This window comes from Sorex araneus, chromosome 3, assembly GCF_027595985.1.
Source record: "Sorex araneus isolate mSorAra2 chromosome 3, mSorAra2.pri, whole genome shotgun sequence".
In the NCBI taxonomy this organism is placed as follows: Eukaryota; Metazoa; Chordata; class Mammalia; order Eulipotyphla; family Soricidae; genus Sorex; species Sorex araneus.
The window spans coordinates 147016736-147034555 of NC_073304.1; the positions used below are offsets into that span (position 1 = coordinate 147016736).

At 43.0% G+C, this 17820-nt stretch overlaps 2 protein-coding genes across 6 annotated transcripts in view; one reads left to right on the forward strand and one right to left on the reverse strand.

Annotated features, from left to right (window-relative positions):
- GDAP2 (ganglioside induced differentiation associated protein 2) overlaps nucleotides 1–15644 on the reverse strand; it is a 179616-nt gene extending 163972 nt beyond the window's left edge. For 3 of the 4 annotated variants that reach the window (XR_008629100.1, XM_055129915.1, XM_055129917.1), the window contains exons 1-3: nucleotides 15489–15644; nucleotides 6351–6583; nucleotides 5687–5826 (exon numbers count right to left, since the gene is read on the reverse strand). Coding sequence is in view for 3 of the 4 variants with exons in the window: in XM_055129915.1 (XP_054985890.1) it covers nucleotides 5687–5826; nucleotides 6351–6526 (316 nt within the window). In the remaining variant the exon portion in view is untranslated. Of the gene's footprint in view, nucleotides 1–5686; nucleotides 5827–6350; nucleotides 6587–15488 lie in introns of all 4 variants that reach the window. The other variant, XM_055129916.1, reaches the window with a different exon arrangement.
- A 50-nt stretch (nucleotides 15645–15694) lies between these two features.
- Nucleotides 15695–17820, forward strand: part of WDR3 (WD repeat domain 3) — a 41318-nt gene continuing 39192 nt past the window's right edge. The window contains exons 1-2 of one of the 2 annotated variants that reach the window (XM_055133018.1): nucleotides 15695–15756; nucleotides 17594–17786. In XM_055133018.1, coding sequence (XP_054988993.1) covers nucleotides 17616–17786 — 171 coding nt within the window. In that variant the 5' untranslated portion in view covers nucleotides 15695–15756; nucleotides 17594–17615. Of the gene's footprint in view, nucleotides 15757–15780; nucleotides 16183–17593; nucleotides 17787–17820 lie in introns of those variants that run through there. The other variant, XM_055133019.1, reaches the window with a different exon arrangement.

The following is a 17820-nucleotide window of genomic DNA, read 5'->3' on the forward strand; positions in this document are numbered from 1 at the left end:
AACCCAAACCAGATTGAAAGAAAGAAATAATAAAACTCAGAGCAGAAATTAATGACATGGAAACCCAAAAAACAATCCAAAAGATCAATGAAACAAAGAGCTGGTTCTTCGAGAAAATAAATAAGACTGATAAACCGCTAGCAAGACTCACAAAGAAAGAGAGAGGGAGAACTCTAATAAACTGAATCAGAAATGAAAAGGGGGACATCACAACAGAAACCGAGGAGATTCAAAAGATCATCAGAGACTACTTTGAAAGTCTGTATGCCACAAAACAAGAGAACCTAAAAGAAATGGACGAATTCCTTGATTCCTACAATCTCCCAATACTGAACCAAGACTTGAAGTACCTGAATAGGCCCCAAAATATCAAGGAAATCAAAACTGTAATCAAAAGTCTCCCCAAAAACAAAAGCCCAGGTCCAGACGGATTCACTGGTGAATTCTTCCAAACATTTAAAGAAGACTTGCTGCCAGTTCTTCTCAAGCTTTTCCAGGAAACTGAAAAGACAGGAACCCTCCCAAACAGTTTTTATGAGGCACATATCTCCCTAATACCAAAAGCAAACAAAGACACCACTAAAAGAAAACTATAGACCAATATCCCTGATGAATACCGATGCGAAGACCCTCAACAAAATACTAGCAAATAGAATCCAACAACTCATCAAAAAGATCATACACCATGATTAAGTGGGATTCATCCCGGGGATGCAAGGATGGTTTAACATTCGAAAATCAATCAACATAATCCATCATATCAAAAAAAGTAAAGATAAAAACATATGATCATATCAATAGATGCAGAGAAACCATTTGATAAGATCCAACATCCATTCATGATGAAAACTCTCACCAAAATGGGTTTTAGCAGAGCTTTCCTCAAGATAGTCAAAGCCATCTACCACAAACCTATGGCAAGCTTTATCATCAATGGGGAAAAACTAAGGGCCTTTCCTCTAAGATCGGGGACAAGACAAGGATGCCCACTCTCACCACTTCTCTTCAATATAGTACTGGAAGTACTAGCAATAGCCATTAGGCAAGAAAAAGATATTAAGGGCATTCAGATAGGAAAGGAAGAAGTCAAACTCTCACTATTCACAGACGATATGATACTATATCTAGAGAAGCTTAAAACCTCTACTAAGAAACTCTTAGAAACAATTGACCTGTACAGTAAAGTCGCAGGCTATAAAATCAATACCCAAAAAACCACGGCCTTCCTATATGCAAACAATGAGACACAGGAAAGGGACATGAAAAAAGCAATCCCATTTACAATCTTGCCCCAGAAAATCAAATACCTCGGAATCAGCTTAACTAAAGAAGTAAAGGACCTCTACAAAGAAAACTATAAAACGCTACTCCATAAAATAAAAGAGGACATGAGGAAATAGAAACATATCCCCTGCTCATGGATAGGGAGAATCAACATTGTCAAAATGGCAATACTCCCCAAAGCACTATACAGATTTAACGCGATCCCTATAAGGATACCCATGACATTCTTCAAAGAAATGGATCAAGCAATCCTGAAATTCATATGGAACAATAAACGCCCACGGATAGCTAAAACAATTCTTGGGAAAAAGATGATGGGAGTCATCACCCTCCCCAACCATAAACTTTACTACAAAGCAGTAATAAAACAGCATGGTACTGGAACAAAGGCAGAGCCGTAGACCAATGGAACAGAGCGGAATATCCCTACACACAACCCCAAATGTATGATCACTTAATATTTGATGATAAGGGGGCAGGAAATATGAAGTGGAGCAAAGAAAGCCTCTTCAACAAATGGTGCTGGCATAACTGGATAACCACATGCAAAAGAATGGGCTTAGACCTCGACTTGACTCCATGCACAAAAATCAGATCAAAATGGATTAAAGACCTCAACATCAGACCACAATCCATAAGGTACATTGAAGAGAGTGTCGGCAAAATCCTTCACGATATTGAAGCTAAAGGTATCTTCAAAGATGACACAGAACTAAGCAATCTAGTAAAAAAAGAGATAAACAAATGGGACTATATTAAAATAAGAAGCTTCTGCACCGCAAAAGACACAGTGACCAGAATACAAAGGCAATCTACAGAATGGGAAAGGATATTCACCCAATACCTATCCGATAAAGGGTTGATATCAAGGGTATATAAAGCACTGGTTGAACTCTACAAGAAGAAAACATCCAACCCCATCAGAAAATGGGGTGAAGAAATGAACAGAAACTTTTCCAAGGAAGAGATATGAATGGTTAAAAGGTACATGAAAAATGCTCTGCATCACTAATCATCAAAGATATGCAGATCAAAACAACCATGAGATACCACCTCACACCACAGAGACTAGCACACATCCAAAAGAACAAAAGCAACTGCTGTTTGAGAGGATGTTGGGAGAAAGGGACCCTCCTGCACTGCTGGTGGGAATGCCGACTGGTTCAGCTCTTTTGGAAAACAATATGGACGCTTCTCAAAAAATTAGAAATTGAGCTCCCATTTGATCCAGCAATACCACTTCTGGGAATATATCCTGGAGAAACATAAAAGTATAGTTGAAATGACATCTGCACTTATATGTTCATCATGACACTGTTTACAATAGCCAGAACCTGGAAAAAACCCGAGTGCCCAAGAGCAGATGACTGGTTAAAGAAACTCTGGTACATCTATACAATGGAATAGTATGCACCTGTTAGAAAAGATGAAGTCATGAACTTTGCATATAAGTGGATCAACATGAAAAGTATCATGCTAAGTGAAATGAGTCAGAAAGAGAGGGACAGACATAGAAAGATTGCACTTATCTGTGGAATATAAAGTAACAGAGTAGGAGACTAATAGCCAAGAATAGTAGTATGCAATACCAGGAGGTTGACTCCATAGCTTGGAACTTGGCCTCACACGCTGGGGGAAAGTCATACCAAATGGAGAAGGGAACACCAAGTAAATTGTGAGTGGAGATCACATGTGGTAAGGGAAATGGGCGCTGAAAGTGGACTAGTGACCGAACATGATGGCCACTCAATACCCCTATTGCAGACCAGAACACCCAAAAGGAGAGAGAGAGAACAAATTGGAATGCCCTGCCAGAGAGGCGGGTTGGGTGGGGGGATGGGATTGGGGGGTGGGAGGGATACTGGTTCATTGGTGGTGGAGAATGGACACTGGTGGAGGGATGGGCTCCCGAACACTGCATGAGGGAAAAGCAAGCACAAAATGTTTGAATTTGTAACTGTACCCTCACTGTGACTAATTTAAAATTTTTTTAAAAATTAAAAAAAAGAAAGAAAGAAAGAAAGGTGTCAGCCTGTGTTCCCCTTCCTTTAATGGGGATTTTACATTTTTAGAACATTTTAAACTCCCTGAAAACCTATTAAGTCCAGCCCTGTCATCTTCTTGATTCTTTGACTTGTTTTCAAGTCGATACACATATTTAAGCACCGTTAGTCTGTCACCCAATGTCTTCTGTCATGCCACCTTTCTATCATCTACAGATCTGGCAAACTAAAACATCATCATTTGCTAAGTTACTAAACATGCTTAAAAAAAACCCAAAAAGAGATAGGACTAAGTCTTAGCCTTTTCATGCACATTAATCATTTCTCTACAGGTTGGCAATGTTTCACTAAACAATACAACTGGGGCCTCTAGATAATACTAGTCTGATAACACAGTAAAAATACTGACTAAACACTTATGCTATGCTTAGTACTTATCATTCTTTATCATAATTTTCATTCTATCACTTTTTTCCATTTCCAAACCATAGAGGGCTATGGTTACGTGTCAGGAAGTGAGGTAGAAACCAGTATCACTCTCCTAGCCTGAGTGTGAAGGAAATGTAAGTGGTGAAACAATTGGCCAGTGAGGAAAGGGGTGTTAGAACATGTACCCTGCAAAGGAGGTTCAAGGAATACAGCACTTAGAACATGCTACTATTAAGGTATTTCTTAATATATGTAATATATATTGTTTTAATAACATATAACATATATGTAATATTTTAATACATTTACATCATTTTCTAATCCAGCTTTATGAAGTTTGGAAACACACACACACACACACCCCTAGAAAATTTCTCTGAACACTTTATCAAAGAACTCCAGAGTTGCTTCTAATAAAATTATTAGAAATAATTTTCTAATTTCCACATGTTCATCATGGTGCCATGTTTCAGTTTAATAAAGACCTTTTACGTTCCTCTGAGAGACAAGTTCAGGTTCCTCACCAGATAATGAAATTCTCTCTCTATTCCTCTCTCATGGATCCAGCTTCATAAATATTCTCATTTCAGATTACAATTATCTTTACTAAGTTACAAACTGCTGGTCAGTGTTAATTCTAGCTGATATCATGATATCATACAGCTGGGATTTGCAACTTACATTTGGAGAAGCCCTTCTCATAAATACTTTTTACAAATGGAATGGTTGAGTTTCACAATATTTCACTGTGTTTAAATAACAACAAAATGTTTCAAGGCTTGTAATTTAAGAAAATAAGCGCAAAGAAGAAAGAAAAACCAGATCCTGAACTTTTTCTGTTCCTATTTCAAAGAAACATTTGCACTTTGGTTTTATTCAGAAATAAATTTCATTTCAGAATTTCAACATATACTGAGAAGTATATTTAAAAAATTCATGATTAATGTTAAATCATGAGCAAGAGATTTCTAGTTTAGATAAAAAGCATTGTTTTTACAAGGATTATCTGTACAAGAAAATATCCAGTCAGGAACAAGCTATCAAATCGCCGACAATATATATACCATTTAAGATTCTTAAACACAGAGGCATTTTACAGAGAGCAGTTTCAGTTCATTGGGGCTGGAGCGATAGCACAGCAGAAAATGACGGACCTGGAGCTATAGCACAGCGGGTAGGGCATTTGCCTTGCACACAGACGACCCGGGTTCGATTCCCAGCATCCCCTATGGTCCCCCGAGCACCGCCAGGAGTGATTCCTGAGTGCAGAGCCAGGAGTAATAACCCCTAAGCATTGCTGGGTGTGACCCAAAAAGGAAAAAAAAAAAGTTTTAGTTCATAACACAATGTGAAGTTTAAAAAAAAAATTGTTTTTGCTTTATTTTGGGGCCAGTCAACAATGCTCAGAGCTTACTACTGGTTTTGTGCACAGGGATCACTCCTAGAGAGGCTCAAGGGGTCATATGAATGCCAGGGGGAGAACCCAAACCCAGGTTGGCTGCATGCAAGGCAAATACCTTACCTACTGTACTATCTATCTCTCCACCACCTTCAAAAAATTATTTTACATAGTAACTATATATACATTTGTTATATTTGATATATACATATCTCTCAGAGAGTCCGGCAAGCTACTGAGAGTATCCGGCCCGCACAGCAGAACCTGGCAAGCTACCCATGGTGTATTCAATATGCCAAAAACAGTAATGATAAGCCTCATTCCCCTGACCCTGAAAGAGCCTCCAATCGTTGGGAAAGATGAGTAAGAAGAGGCTGCTAAAATCTCAGGGCTTAGTGTCATAGAGACATAACTGGTGCCTGCTCGAGTAAATTGACAGTGATACAGTGATACAGTAACAATAAAAATAAATTTACATATCTTCCTCACCTGCAAAACATTCTTTTTCAAGGTAAAAGGTATTACAATAATTATTTTCCAAGTGATAACAAACCTATGAAATTTCAATCACCTTTAAGTTTCTGGAGGTCCTCCTTCAAATCAGGCCCTGCGAGCATGAAGATACTTTCTGACACGGGATTCTTATCGGTAAGACTTTCATTGCTGGTATTCACAATAGCTGTACAGTTCAGTAATGCCACATCTCCTTTCCTGAGGAAACAAGAAATAATACTAGTGTGAGGAAGAAGAGGTAGGTAAGAAAACTAGTTTCAAATTGTTACAAAAATCTATCCTTATTCCTTAACGATCTTGATTTGTTAGCTTACAAACTATGCAAGAGTAGAAAAACAGCACTCTCTCTCTCTAAATATATATGTCTATATCTATACACACATATACATATATATCTACACCTATATACAGACACATAAGATATAGACAGGTATACCTATATCTATCTATATAATAGTCCACTGGAAAACCAGCACAAAATCAACTAGTGAACTGATAAACCAGATGTGGTAAATTATACAATAGAATATCATTTGGCCTTATAAGGAGCAAAACATGTATTCATATTATAACACAGATGAATCTTAATAGCACTGTGCTAAGTCACAACTGGTTCTATTTACACGAAACAGGCGAGCCTATAGAAACAAAAAGTAAATCAGTAGAAGGCTAGGAGTTACCAAAAGAGTTTAGAAAAAATTAGAGTTGAATCCAAGTATTACCAAAGAACCACTTTTCCATTAATATCCTTGTTATAAAGAAAAGGTGATCGAATAGGGTCTTCCTGAGGTGCCTCAGCTGCTGTGTCCGGAGCGTTTGATCCTTCTTCACATGAGTTGCCCCAGCTTGGAAGCGTTTCCACATCCACGAACTGGGAAGGTGCACCCAGGGGATCCATGGGATGGGAAATGCAGCTTCCCCAAATCCTCAGCAAGTCAAGATGCACTGGAAAATTCTGCTTTAGAAAAAAGAAAGGATTGTTTTAATAATCAGATACTTTACTTCTATTAGAGAAAATAACAAAACTCTATTGTCAAGTGCTTCCATTATGCACCATATGAATATGATTACTTAGTCCATGAAAATCAATGTATAACAAAGATTGCTACAACCTAAATATTTTTTTAATCTTTAAAACCTTTTTTTTTTTTTTTTGCTTTTTGGGTCACACCCAATAATGCATAAGGGTTACTCCTGGCTCTGAGCTCAGGAATTACTCCTGGTGGTGCTCAAGGGACCATATGGGATACTGGGAATCGAACCCGGGTCGGCCGCATGCAAGGCAAACGCCCTACCCGCTGTGCTATTGCTCCAGCCCCCTATAACAGATTTTTTAATGTGGTAAATATCATTTTTTAAAATTGAATCACAGAGAGATACACAGTTAACAAAGTTGTTCATGATTGGGTTTTAATCATATAATGCTCCAACACCCATCCCTTCAACAGCGTACATTTCTAACCACCAATGTCCCCAGTTTCCATCTCACCCACCTGTGCCTGCCTGCCTGCCACCCTCCCTCCCTCCTTTTCTCTACTTTTGCCACAGCTTTTCTAAAATAGGAAAAGGGATTACTTAAGCATAAATCTTTTCCAAAAATTTCAGCTATAAAATAATCCCATGGTCCCACCAGTCTTACTTCCCAGACACAAGACCATTCATTAAACACAATGTGTCTGCTCCTGTGTGTGTGTGTGTATCTGTGTACCTGTGTGTGTGTTGTGGGGAAGGGGAGGGGACTCTAGGTGCTTCAAAATAGACAAAGATAAATGATATGTACAATTTAGGGCAGTCTAATAAAGTGACAAGTCAATTAAGACAAAGAGGTGGAGAGGTGACTGCAATTAAGCTAAAGTAGTGAAAAGTCTGCACTAAATACAGGTAATAAAGGGACATGGGTTTGATGGCCAAAGGAAGAATGAGTAGGGCTGGGCAATGCGTAGGGTTAGGTGTATGAGACACTGATGTGGTAGAATGCTCGGACTAAATGCAGAAATTAAACGAAGCGGGTGACTAGAAGACACAGAAAAATATTGCAGAGAGGTCATGGAAAACATAACACATCAAAAGTGTATTTAACTTGCCAACGAGGCAGACAGCTGCATGTATTAATTCAATAAATCTATGTAAGCATCTACTTGGGGTCAGGTGTTGTTTCAGGGTCTGGAGATAAAGCGATGAGTAAGACTGAGCAAGTTCCTTACTTAATTTAACTTACTGAACTTCAATATCCTAGAGAGATGACGGAGATAAATGATAAACATGCCAGCAGGTTTGTTGGCTGAAAGACTGGAGGCAACACATAGAAAAAGTGGTAACTGTAGAGGGAGCTCAATAAAGGGAGAGAGCAAGCGCTGAGAAGTTCTGGGGAGTGTTTTAGGCAGAGAAAACAGCATGTGAGAAGACCCAAGGGCAGGAAGGACCTTAGTGTTTTCAAAGTACAAGATCTATGTGGCCAGAGCAGAATAAAACAGCTAAAGAGTAGGAAGTGATGAGGTTGCGAGGATATGAGCAGCTAATGCAGTTTGTCCATTCATTTTAAGAAGTTTAAATCTTATTCTAAATATCACAGGAGTCTACCAGAGAATCTTGATCAAGATTACCTCCTATAAATTGTATTTTATGTATTTGGGGTGGGAGAGGCTACCAGCAGCAGTGCTCGAGGGCCACTCCAGCGGTGCACAAGGAGTCAGGCAATGCCAGTGACCAGACCTGGGCTTCCCACATGCCACACGTGCGCCCCAGCCCTTCAAGCCATCTTTCCAGACCAGACAAAGTAACAGTTCAAAAGATTATTCTATCAAGAGTGAAGGCAAGGGGCTGGAGCGATAGCACAGCGGGTAGGGCATTTGCCTTGCACGCGGCCGACTGGGGCTCGATTCCCAGCATCCATATGGTCCCTTGAGCACCGCCAGGAGTAATTCCTGAGCTCAGAGCCAGGAGTAACCCTTGCGCATCACTGGGTGTGACCAAAAAAGCAAAAAAAAAAAAAAAAAAAAAAGAGTGAAAGCAAGACAGTAAACAACTGTTGTGGTCTGGAAGAGATCAGAAAAATGTTGAGAAATGGTAAGATTTGGAATGCGTTTTGAAGTTTCTTTCAAATGAATACAGAGCAACGGAGTAGCTGACTGCACTGTTCAGAGAAGGCTAGGTTGTGGGGTAGAGTGAAAAAACAATCAAGGTATTTTTCTTTTCCCATACATTTATTGCTTGAATGCCATTATATATGGCCAAGTATTTATTTCAGATAAAACAAAGCCAGAGCTCAGAGGAAGCTGGAGCAGCTGAGAGAAATCTGCAAGTCTGAGCACACTAGCACAAAGCTCTGAGACAAGATCACTGGACAAGGTTACCTAAAGATTAAGTGCAAACAGAGAAAAAAGAACCAAGGGCAAGTCCTCGGGCAAAATATAGATGTCTGTAAGGAGAGTCCAAATGTGAGCACACGAAGAACAGATTAAGACAGTAGGGTAAATATCAGGAGTGTGCTGCGCTGGTCTAAGGAGAAAGGACAGAAAACATTTCAAGAGGGGCTGGAGAGACAAGACTAGAGTTAAGGTCCGTGCCATGCTTCAAGGCCTACCTCTGTGCATCAATGGGTGTGACCCAAAAAAACAGCAAAGAAAAAAAAAAGGAATGCAGGCACCATAAAAGATGTGCTGGAGTAAAACACGAGTGTCCCTAAAGGCTCAGTGACATCTAGCTGGCTCAGCAAATTTGATGTTACCAGTAACTGAAAATAACAGGAACACATAGATGATCAGGAAATGTAAAGTTCTTACTGCAGATTTTCTGTATGGCCCTGATGTCTGCTGTTACAGCTAAGAAGAATAAGCATGCCTTTGACACCAAATTCCTTAGTGCTTCTTGCTAAAATGAGAGGTAGGAAATGTGGTAATTAATCTCAGAAAGGCCTTGGAGACTATGCTATGATAAAACTATGACAATTCTATCTCTATGTGTACAGTAAGTGTGTGTATCTATTGTATGTCTCACACAACATCAAACCAGGGCCTTACTCATATGAGGCATATGACTTAGCACTGAAGTTCTCTCTTTAAAAGTTGAAAAAAGAACAAATGTTCACCATGCTCAGAGTCCATGGCTGAGCTGCCTAAAGCTCAGTGGAACAGGACTTCTCATAAAATCATAATTTTGAAAGCTTAAACAAAAATTTAATATTTACAAAAAGCACTGTGATTTACAAACGTGTTCCTTATACAGCTGTCTCTAGCCTTTAGTGTTACAACCCCACCAGTGTGACCTTTCCTCCACCAACATCCTATCTCCCTCCCAACCCCAACCTTTGGCACATAACAAACTTACTTTATATTGTTTATTCCAACAAAATTTTAAAAACTGGCAAATAAAATGATCAGAAAATGAGTAAGAGCCAATTAGTGATTATTATATGGTTTTGACCTATGTAAGAAAACTAGAACTATTTAATGCAGTGTAAAAAATGCCTATTCTCATAAAAAACTTACACATTTTTGGATGCAATAAATCAGGCTAGAACTTTTAAACCATCGTGTAAAAAAATTCCTTTAGCCACAACTTTAGTTTCCATTTGATTAACCTGACACCAACTTTAAAGATAAAATTACATATCTAGAATAAATTTTCCCAGGTCGAAGAGATAACACAGGGGTTAAGGTGCACACCTGGCCTGCAGTAGACCCTGTGTTATGGTCTGATCCCCAACACTAAGAAAGTCCCCAGAGTCAGGAGTAGCCCCCAAGCACCACAGAATGTTATCCCCCAAAAAATAAATAAGTAAAATTTTCTAAGTGATACCTACTTATAAAACATTTGAAAAACACCAACATGTAAGGGAGGAGAGTTCTCGAGTTTTAATATACTTATTTACTATCCTTTGTTTTATCTTAGAGAAGAATCATTTTGTATGGACTCTGAATGTAGCTTCATTAGTATTTTAAGGTCTATATTCTCACCTGCAATTACACTGTGAGGCAGATGCAAGGTAGTATAAAGTCAGAATGTGTTTTTTTTTTTTTTAATTAGAGAATCACCGTGAGGGCACAGTTACAGATTTATAAATTTTTGTGCTCATGTTTCCCCCATACAAAGTTCGAGAACCCATCCCTTCACCAGTGCCCATTCTCCACCACCAGTAAAACCAGCGTCCCTCCCACCCTCCCCAGTCCCGTCTCCCCCCACCCCAAACTGCCACTATGGCAGGGTATTCCCTTTCGTTCTCTCTCTCTGATTAGGTGTTGTGTTTTGCAATAAAGGTGTTGAGTGGCCATTGTGTTCAGTCTCTAGTCCACATTCGGCACGCGTCACCCCTCCCCTGCATGACCTCCGACCACATTTTACTTGGTGTTCCCTTATCTGAGTTGCCCAGAATGAGAGACCAGCCTCCAAGCCATGGAGTCAACCTCCTAGTACTTATTTCTACTATTCTTGGGCGTTAGATTCCTAGTCTATTATTCTATATTCCACAGATGAGTGCAATCTTTCTATGTCTGTCTCTCTCTTTCTGACTCATTTCACTTAGCATGATACTTTCCATGCTGATCCACTTATATGCAAACTTCATGACCTCATTTTTTCTAACAGCTGCATAGTATTCCACTGTATAGATGTACCAGAGTTTCTTCAACCAGTCATCTGTTCTAGGGCACGCGGGTTTTTTCCAGATTCTGGCTATTGTAAACAGTGCTGCAATGAACATATAAGTGCAGATGTCATTTCGACTATACTTTTTTGCTCCTCTGGGATATATTCCCAGCAGTGCTATTGCTGGGTCAAATGGAAGCTCAACCTCTAGTTTTTTGAGAATCGTCCATATTGTTTTCTAAAAGGGCTGAACTAGTCGGCATTCAGAATGTGGGTTTTGTTACTGAAAGCAATGAATTTAGATCTGGGAGCCCCCACAGAATAGTATCTTTGACCTAGGTCTTCATAATTCTAAAACAAGTCTAACAAACTCCTAGGGTTTTTGTGATTGAATTACTTAATTTCTATTAAAATTTTAAAGTAGGGCAACTGGCACAGAGCAAGGCTCCATGAAAGTTAACTGCTATAACTTTCTTGGAGCAGTTATAAAAGTCATAGGTAAATCTGCCCCTTTATCATACATCAAAAGACTTGCTTTTGATCCAAAAGTCTTTCAGCAAACACCAAGTAAGAGAAACATATGACTGGATTTAGATACTTTAAAAATAATAGCTCAAAGTATTCTTTGTAATAATTTATTAATCCCTAACACCCAGATCGCCCCAAAACACATTTTCTGATCCTGTTCCAGGATTCCTGGGGCAGGAGTGGGGAGTCACATAGCTAATGCTGAAATAAATGCAGGCAAGGCAGGGTCTCCTGTGTCAGTCAGTGCCTCCATTTTAGCAATTATTTTGAATATCCTCGTTTAAGCTGTTATCCGTGATAAATTGAACTGGCCTGTGTAATCAGCAAGATGCAACAGCAAGGACCGAGTATGACTCTGAAGGCGCGGCGGCTGCTGCCATGCTCCTAAGCCATGGGTTTGGGGAGACTAGTTCCCAAGACTTGGAGACACTCCGGCGGCCCGTGGAAAGGTCCCCAAGATGAGACACCGAGAGATCCTGCCAACATAGGGCCACTGCCAAGCAGGTGAGTGACTCCCCTTAGCCATGGATCCTCCGGCCCCAACTGGGTCTCAAATGGCTCCAGATTCTTACAGGAAGGAGCAGGCCCCTTACCCACCACCACCACCTCCCAGAGTTTCTGGAAAGAGCCACCTCCATCTGCTCCAGCCAGACCTGACGCCAGGCCCCAGCTCCAACCCTAGAGTACCCTGCAGGATTCCGTCCAGCTTGAAGACTGAACCCGCACAGGAGATGATTCAAAAACTGAAGGCACGCTAAGGCTGAGTGCGGAAGACCATTGGTGCCCAGACTTTCCTTCCCTGAAAAGGGGCCAGACCAAAAAGCACCTGGGCCAAGGCAGCTATAAGTGACTGTTCACAGAACATTGCACATTTTACTTGGAGTCACACCCATCCCAACGAGGGGGGCAGAGTTCCTTTCTCTCTCTTCATTGGGCTCTCTGAAGAGGCCTATATTCTTGAGCACTTTTTTTTTAAATCTCCCTTTTAATAAAAGAGTTCATTGAACCTGGAAACTTGGGCAGAGGTCAGGACTGACCTTTCCGCAAAGAGGAAATTTCTCCTAATGAAGGTCACGGCTCCTGGAAAACACAGGGAACAGGGATCACATGGACCAAATAGGTGTGAGGTGTAGCCTGAGGCCACCAGTTCTAACTCCTATCATGCACTTCCCCTCTGACACAGAAGCAAGCCGAAGGAGGAGGCAACACACTATTGCAGCTGCTTCATCCCCACTGCCCGAGGGCCCCTCCCTTCCCCTTTCCAGTTGCTCTCACTGGCAACATCTAGTGTTTTTCCCAAATATATATACTAATGCTAATCCTTTAGGTTAATCTATAAACTGGGTATACCAAGAGAATAACACTAGCTAATAATAAAATAAAAGAGTTAAAATACAGTATTGTAGAGGCTCGAGAGACAGTACAAAATGTAGAGCACTTCACTTGCATGCAGCCCATCACGGGTTGGTGGGTGCCCACTTGTTACCCCATGAAGTCCCCGAGCACAGAGCCAGGAGCAGACCCTGAGCACAGCCAGGTATGGCCCAGAGTGATAGTGCAGCAGGTGCCTGTCTTGTGCACGGCCAACTGGGTTCAATCTCTGGCATCCCACATGGTCCCCTGAGCACTGCCAGGAGTGATTCCTGAGTACAGCGCCAGAAATAATCCCTGAGCATCACTGAGTGTAACCTAAAAACAAACAAAACAACAAAAACAAAACCCCCCCAAAATAAAAATGCTGTAATATGCTATATGAATGTGGACTATTTTTAGAAATAGTTTTGAACCACAGTTGATGGTTTTCTAACCGAAACCATTCAAAGCATAATGGGGATAATATGGGAGCTACTGGATAGCAGAAATACTTCTAAGCCAGGTCAAGGTTCAAAAATACCAAAAGTTATGCTCTTTGTTACCAACAATAGAAAACATACAATCTAATGATGCCATTCCGACAGGTCTGACTGTTGGGGGAAAAACTCCAAATAATGGTAGTGAGTTTCCTGTCGAAAATTGAATGTAATCAAAGTAAGGAAAGAGTAAAGTGAAAATCATCTGCCACACAGGCAGAGGGGGAGTAGGGGGGGGTATGCTGGGGTTATTGGTGGTGGAACATGTGCACTGGTGAAGGGATGGGCGTTTGTGCATAGTATGACTGAGACTCAATCCTAAAGCCCTGTAACTGTTCTCACAGTGACTCAATAAAAAAAAAAAATTAAAATTTAAAAAAATACCAAAAGTGCTTGTTCCCATAGTGAGCTGGTAGATCACCTTCATATTAAAAATGCTCATGTTTTAGTTTAAGTATCATTACAACGAGATTTTTTTTGGGGGGGGGTGTCACACCCATCGTTGCATAGGGGTTACTCCTGGCTCATGCACTCAGGAATTACTCCTGGCGGTGCTTGGGGGACCATATAGGATGCTGGGAATCGAGCCCGGGTTAGCCACGTGCAAGGCAAACACCCTACCCACTGTGCTATTGCTCCAGCCCCACAAGGAGAAATTTTTAAAAGGAATCTAGGGCTACACTTTGAAATCCAATATTGAAAATCTTACAAGACACACGGGCTGGAGTGATAGCAAAGCGGGTAGGGTGTTTGCCTTGCAAGTGGCCGACCCAGGTTCCATTCCTCCATCCATCTTGGAGAGACCGGCAATCTACCCAGAGAGTATCCCACCCACACGGCAGAGCCTGGCAAGCTACCCATGGCATATTTGATATGCCAAAAACAGTAACAAATCTCACAATGGAGACGTTACTGGTGCCCACCCAAGCAAACCGATGAACAACGAGAAAACAGTGTGACAAGACACATTATTTTTAGCATTCAGTTTTTCTCTTTCACCAACAACTAAAATTATTTTTCCCACTTATGATTGTCCTTTCCCATGACACTGAATAACACCAAGTTAACTTCTTTGAAGGTAAAATTATGACTCATTCAAATGTAAAAATGACTGAACACGTGTTCAAGATTTTATTTAACTTGCAAAGGAACTGGGCAGGTGGATAAAAATCAGATCAAGAAGGCTGAAGGTGCATAAAACCAATCCTACCATTAAAATTTTAGGACGACAGACTTTGCACAGACAAAACTATTAAACATTGACATTATTTACGGTTTACCCTATTAATAATAGTTTCTTAGGCTCTGATAATCCAAAGGCGTCATGGGGATGAGATCTAGACCACACAATCTACACCCCCACCTAAAATGTCAGACTTCCTGAAAATTTGCTGACACACTTCCACCCCTTCTTACGCATCATCTGATCTACAGTTGTTTCAAAATATCTATACCCACAGGGTCAACACACCCATTCTCCACGACTGCGACTGTCCTGCGTAGGGCAGACCCGTCTTAGAAACTGAAGGGAGCTCCAGGTGCCAGGGTGGCTTATGGAGAAGAGCCACCAGGCTGGACCCCCAGCACGGCGGGATGTGCCCCTCTCCCGCCAGCCCCAATCCAAACCGAAACCCTCAAGTCTAGGAAAATAGGATCATACAGTCCACACACACGCACACACACGCACGCGCACCACACACGCATGCACACACACACGCGCGCGCGCGCGGGGCACCCACGGCACCCGGAGGCCAAGCCCCGCGGGCGCGCCCACCCCGGGCCGCCCAGGTCACTCCCGGCGCGGCGCTCGGGCCTCCGCGGCCAAGACCCCGGCGTCCCCGGCCCGGCCCCTCCCGGCCCGCCCGCGCCGCCCTCCGCCCGGCCTGGCCCGCCGCTCACGGCTCTCGCGGTGTCCCATGCGGGCGGCAGCGAGGCGGCGGGGGCTGCTCGGAGGAGGCGCCGCGCGTCATCCCAGGGGCACGTCCCGATCCCGGAGGCCAGAGCGAGCACCGCCCGAGCCGGCGGCGACCCCGCGACTTCCGCTCACGGCGGTCGCCCGCCAATCGGAGGCCGGGCCAACGTCATTTCCTCCCGCAGGAAGGGGCGGGGCGAGGGCCGGAAGGGGCGCGGCGGCGGCGGCGGCTGCTCGGGGCCGCGTGCGGCGCAGGTGAGTCGCGGGCTGCGGGGTCAGCGGCGCGCGGGACGGGGCTCGACCGGCCTCTCGTGCGTGGGCGCCTCGGCCCTGTGTCCCGGCTCGCAGACCCCCGAGGACGCTTGGCCGGGGCATCCCGCTCGCTGGAGCCGGGAGCGGGTCGGGCCGCGCGGACGGGACCGGGCTGTCGCTCCCCGAGGCGCTGACGCCGTCCGCTCGGTGGTGTAGATGGGGCAGTGCCCGGCACTCCCCGGGACGTCGGACAGGCAGTGGGAGCACGGAGCAGATGCTAGGAGGGGCAGAGCATGTAAGAGGACTGCTTTAGTCCTCTTACCGGATTAAACCGGGCTGGATCCTGATCTGGTACTTAGCTGGCCAAAGGGACGTGGAGCTGGCTGGTTCACATTGCCTGTGTCTGGTTTCCTGTGCTGTAAAATGAAGGTAAAAGTAACTCTGACCTCATTGGTTACCGCGAACAATGTTTCATGCCCCCCCTTTCCGTTTGCATTCTTCACTGTATCTCATTAAACCTCTGTTCTGCGTTTACCTGCTCTATACATTCAGTGCTCTGGACCTGTTTCCTGAAAAGCAGGTCCTTCCGTCTTGGCTGCTATGTTAATTTTTTTAAAAAACTAATGAACTAAACCTTGCTACAAAATTTGGGCATTATTTGATGTGAGGGGTGGGGTGGGGCAGGGGACTTCACACCCGGAGATGCCCAGGGGCTACTCCTGGCTTGCCACCCAGAAATCACACCTGGCAGTGCTCAGGGACCATACTGGGATGCTGGGGATAGGACCTGCTGTGCTCTCTATCACTCCAGCTCCTACTACAAGATTTTGAACCTGGTTGTGTCTTAGTTTCAGAAAACAAAGAGAGGGGTTTAGGAAGCAGAGTAAATTGGGTTGGGGAGGGGGCTGGAGTGATAGTTCAGTGGGTAGGGCATTTGCCTTTCACACTGCTGACCAGGGTTCGATTCCCAGCATCCCATATGGTCCCCTGAGCACCGCCAGAAGTAATTCCTGAGTGCAGAGCCGGGAATAACCCCTGTGCATTGCCGGGTATGACCCCAAAAGCAAAGAAACAACAAAACAAAGAGTAGATTAGGTTTTAGGTTCGAATTACTCTTCCTCTTTTTTTCTGTGTCAGGAAGAGTGGGGGTACTTGTTTGGAATCAAGGGCAGACCTGCATGTCATGAAATAATAGTTCACAAGTTGAGAAACTGCATCAACAGTTAGCATAGCAGCAGTAGTGGGACCATTACTTGAGAATGTGTTAGTCATGGAAAATCTGGGGCTCCACCTCAGATCTCCTGAGCCAGCTATAGGGAACCAAGGCAGAGGTGGCTTCGAGCAACTTTTTATCAGCTGCCCCTCTAAGATACAGGGTTGAACTTTGAGAACCACTGTACAAGGTATGTACCATTAGCTCTTTTGTTTGACCCAGTACTAGACTTCCATTATCTCGACTATAGTGCCTGATAATTATATAATAAATATTGCCCGATAAATATGTTCTGTCTTAGCCGGGCTCTTGTACAGTGTGGAAACTGATGGTAGGTCAGACATGAATGGTTGAGTTGCATAGAGACTTAGTGTAAGATAATTTAGAGGTGGGCGTGACAAAGTGTAAATAACCTGAAACTGAGAGACTCCACATTTAATCAGCAATAAATGAGAAAACAAGGGTGCCCAAGTGTTTTTTGCCAGTGTTTTGTCCAGAGTAAATAAAGATAGAGATGGCATAGGTTTTGCCACATTATGAGGAATAGATTCTTTAACAAGTCTGGCCCAGTAGGACCCAGACTCTGGAATACTGAGTGAGCGTTCTTTGTTCGTGCCATTGCCTCAGCTTGGAGACCAGACCGTGCGACATGGGGCTCACCAAGCAGTACCTCCGCTACGTTGCTAGTGCAGTTTTCGGCCTTATTGGCAGCCAAAAAGGCAGTATTGTCTTCGTGACACTCCGTGGTGAAAAGGGGCGCTACGTGGCAGTGCCTGCCTGCGAGCATGTTTTCATCTGGGACTTAAGGAAAGGAGAAAAGGTAAGCCTGAAATCAGCGAAGTTGATATTGATTA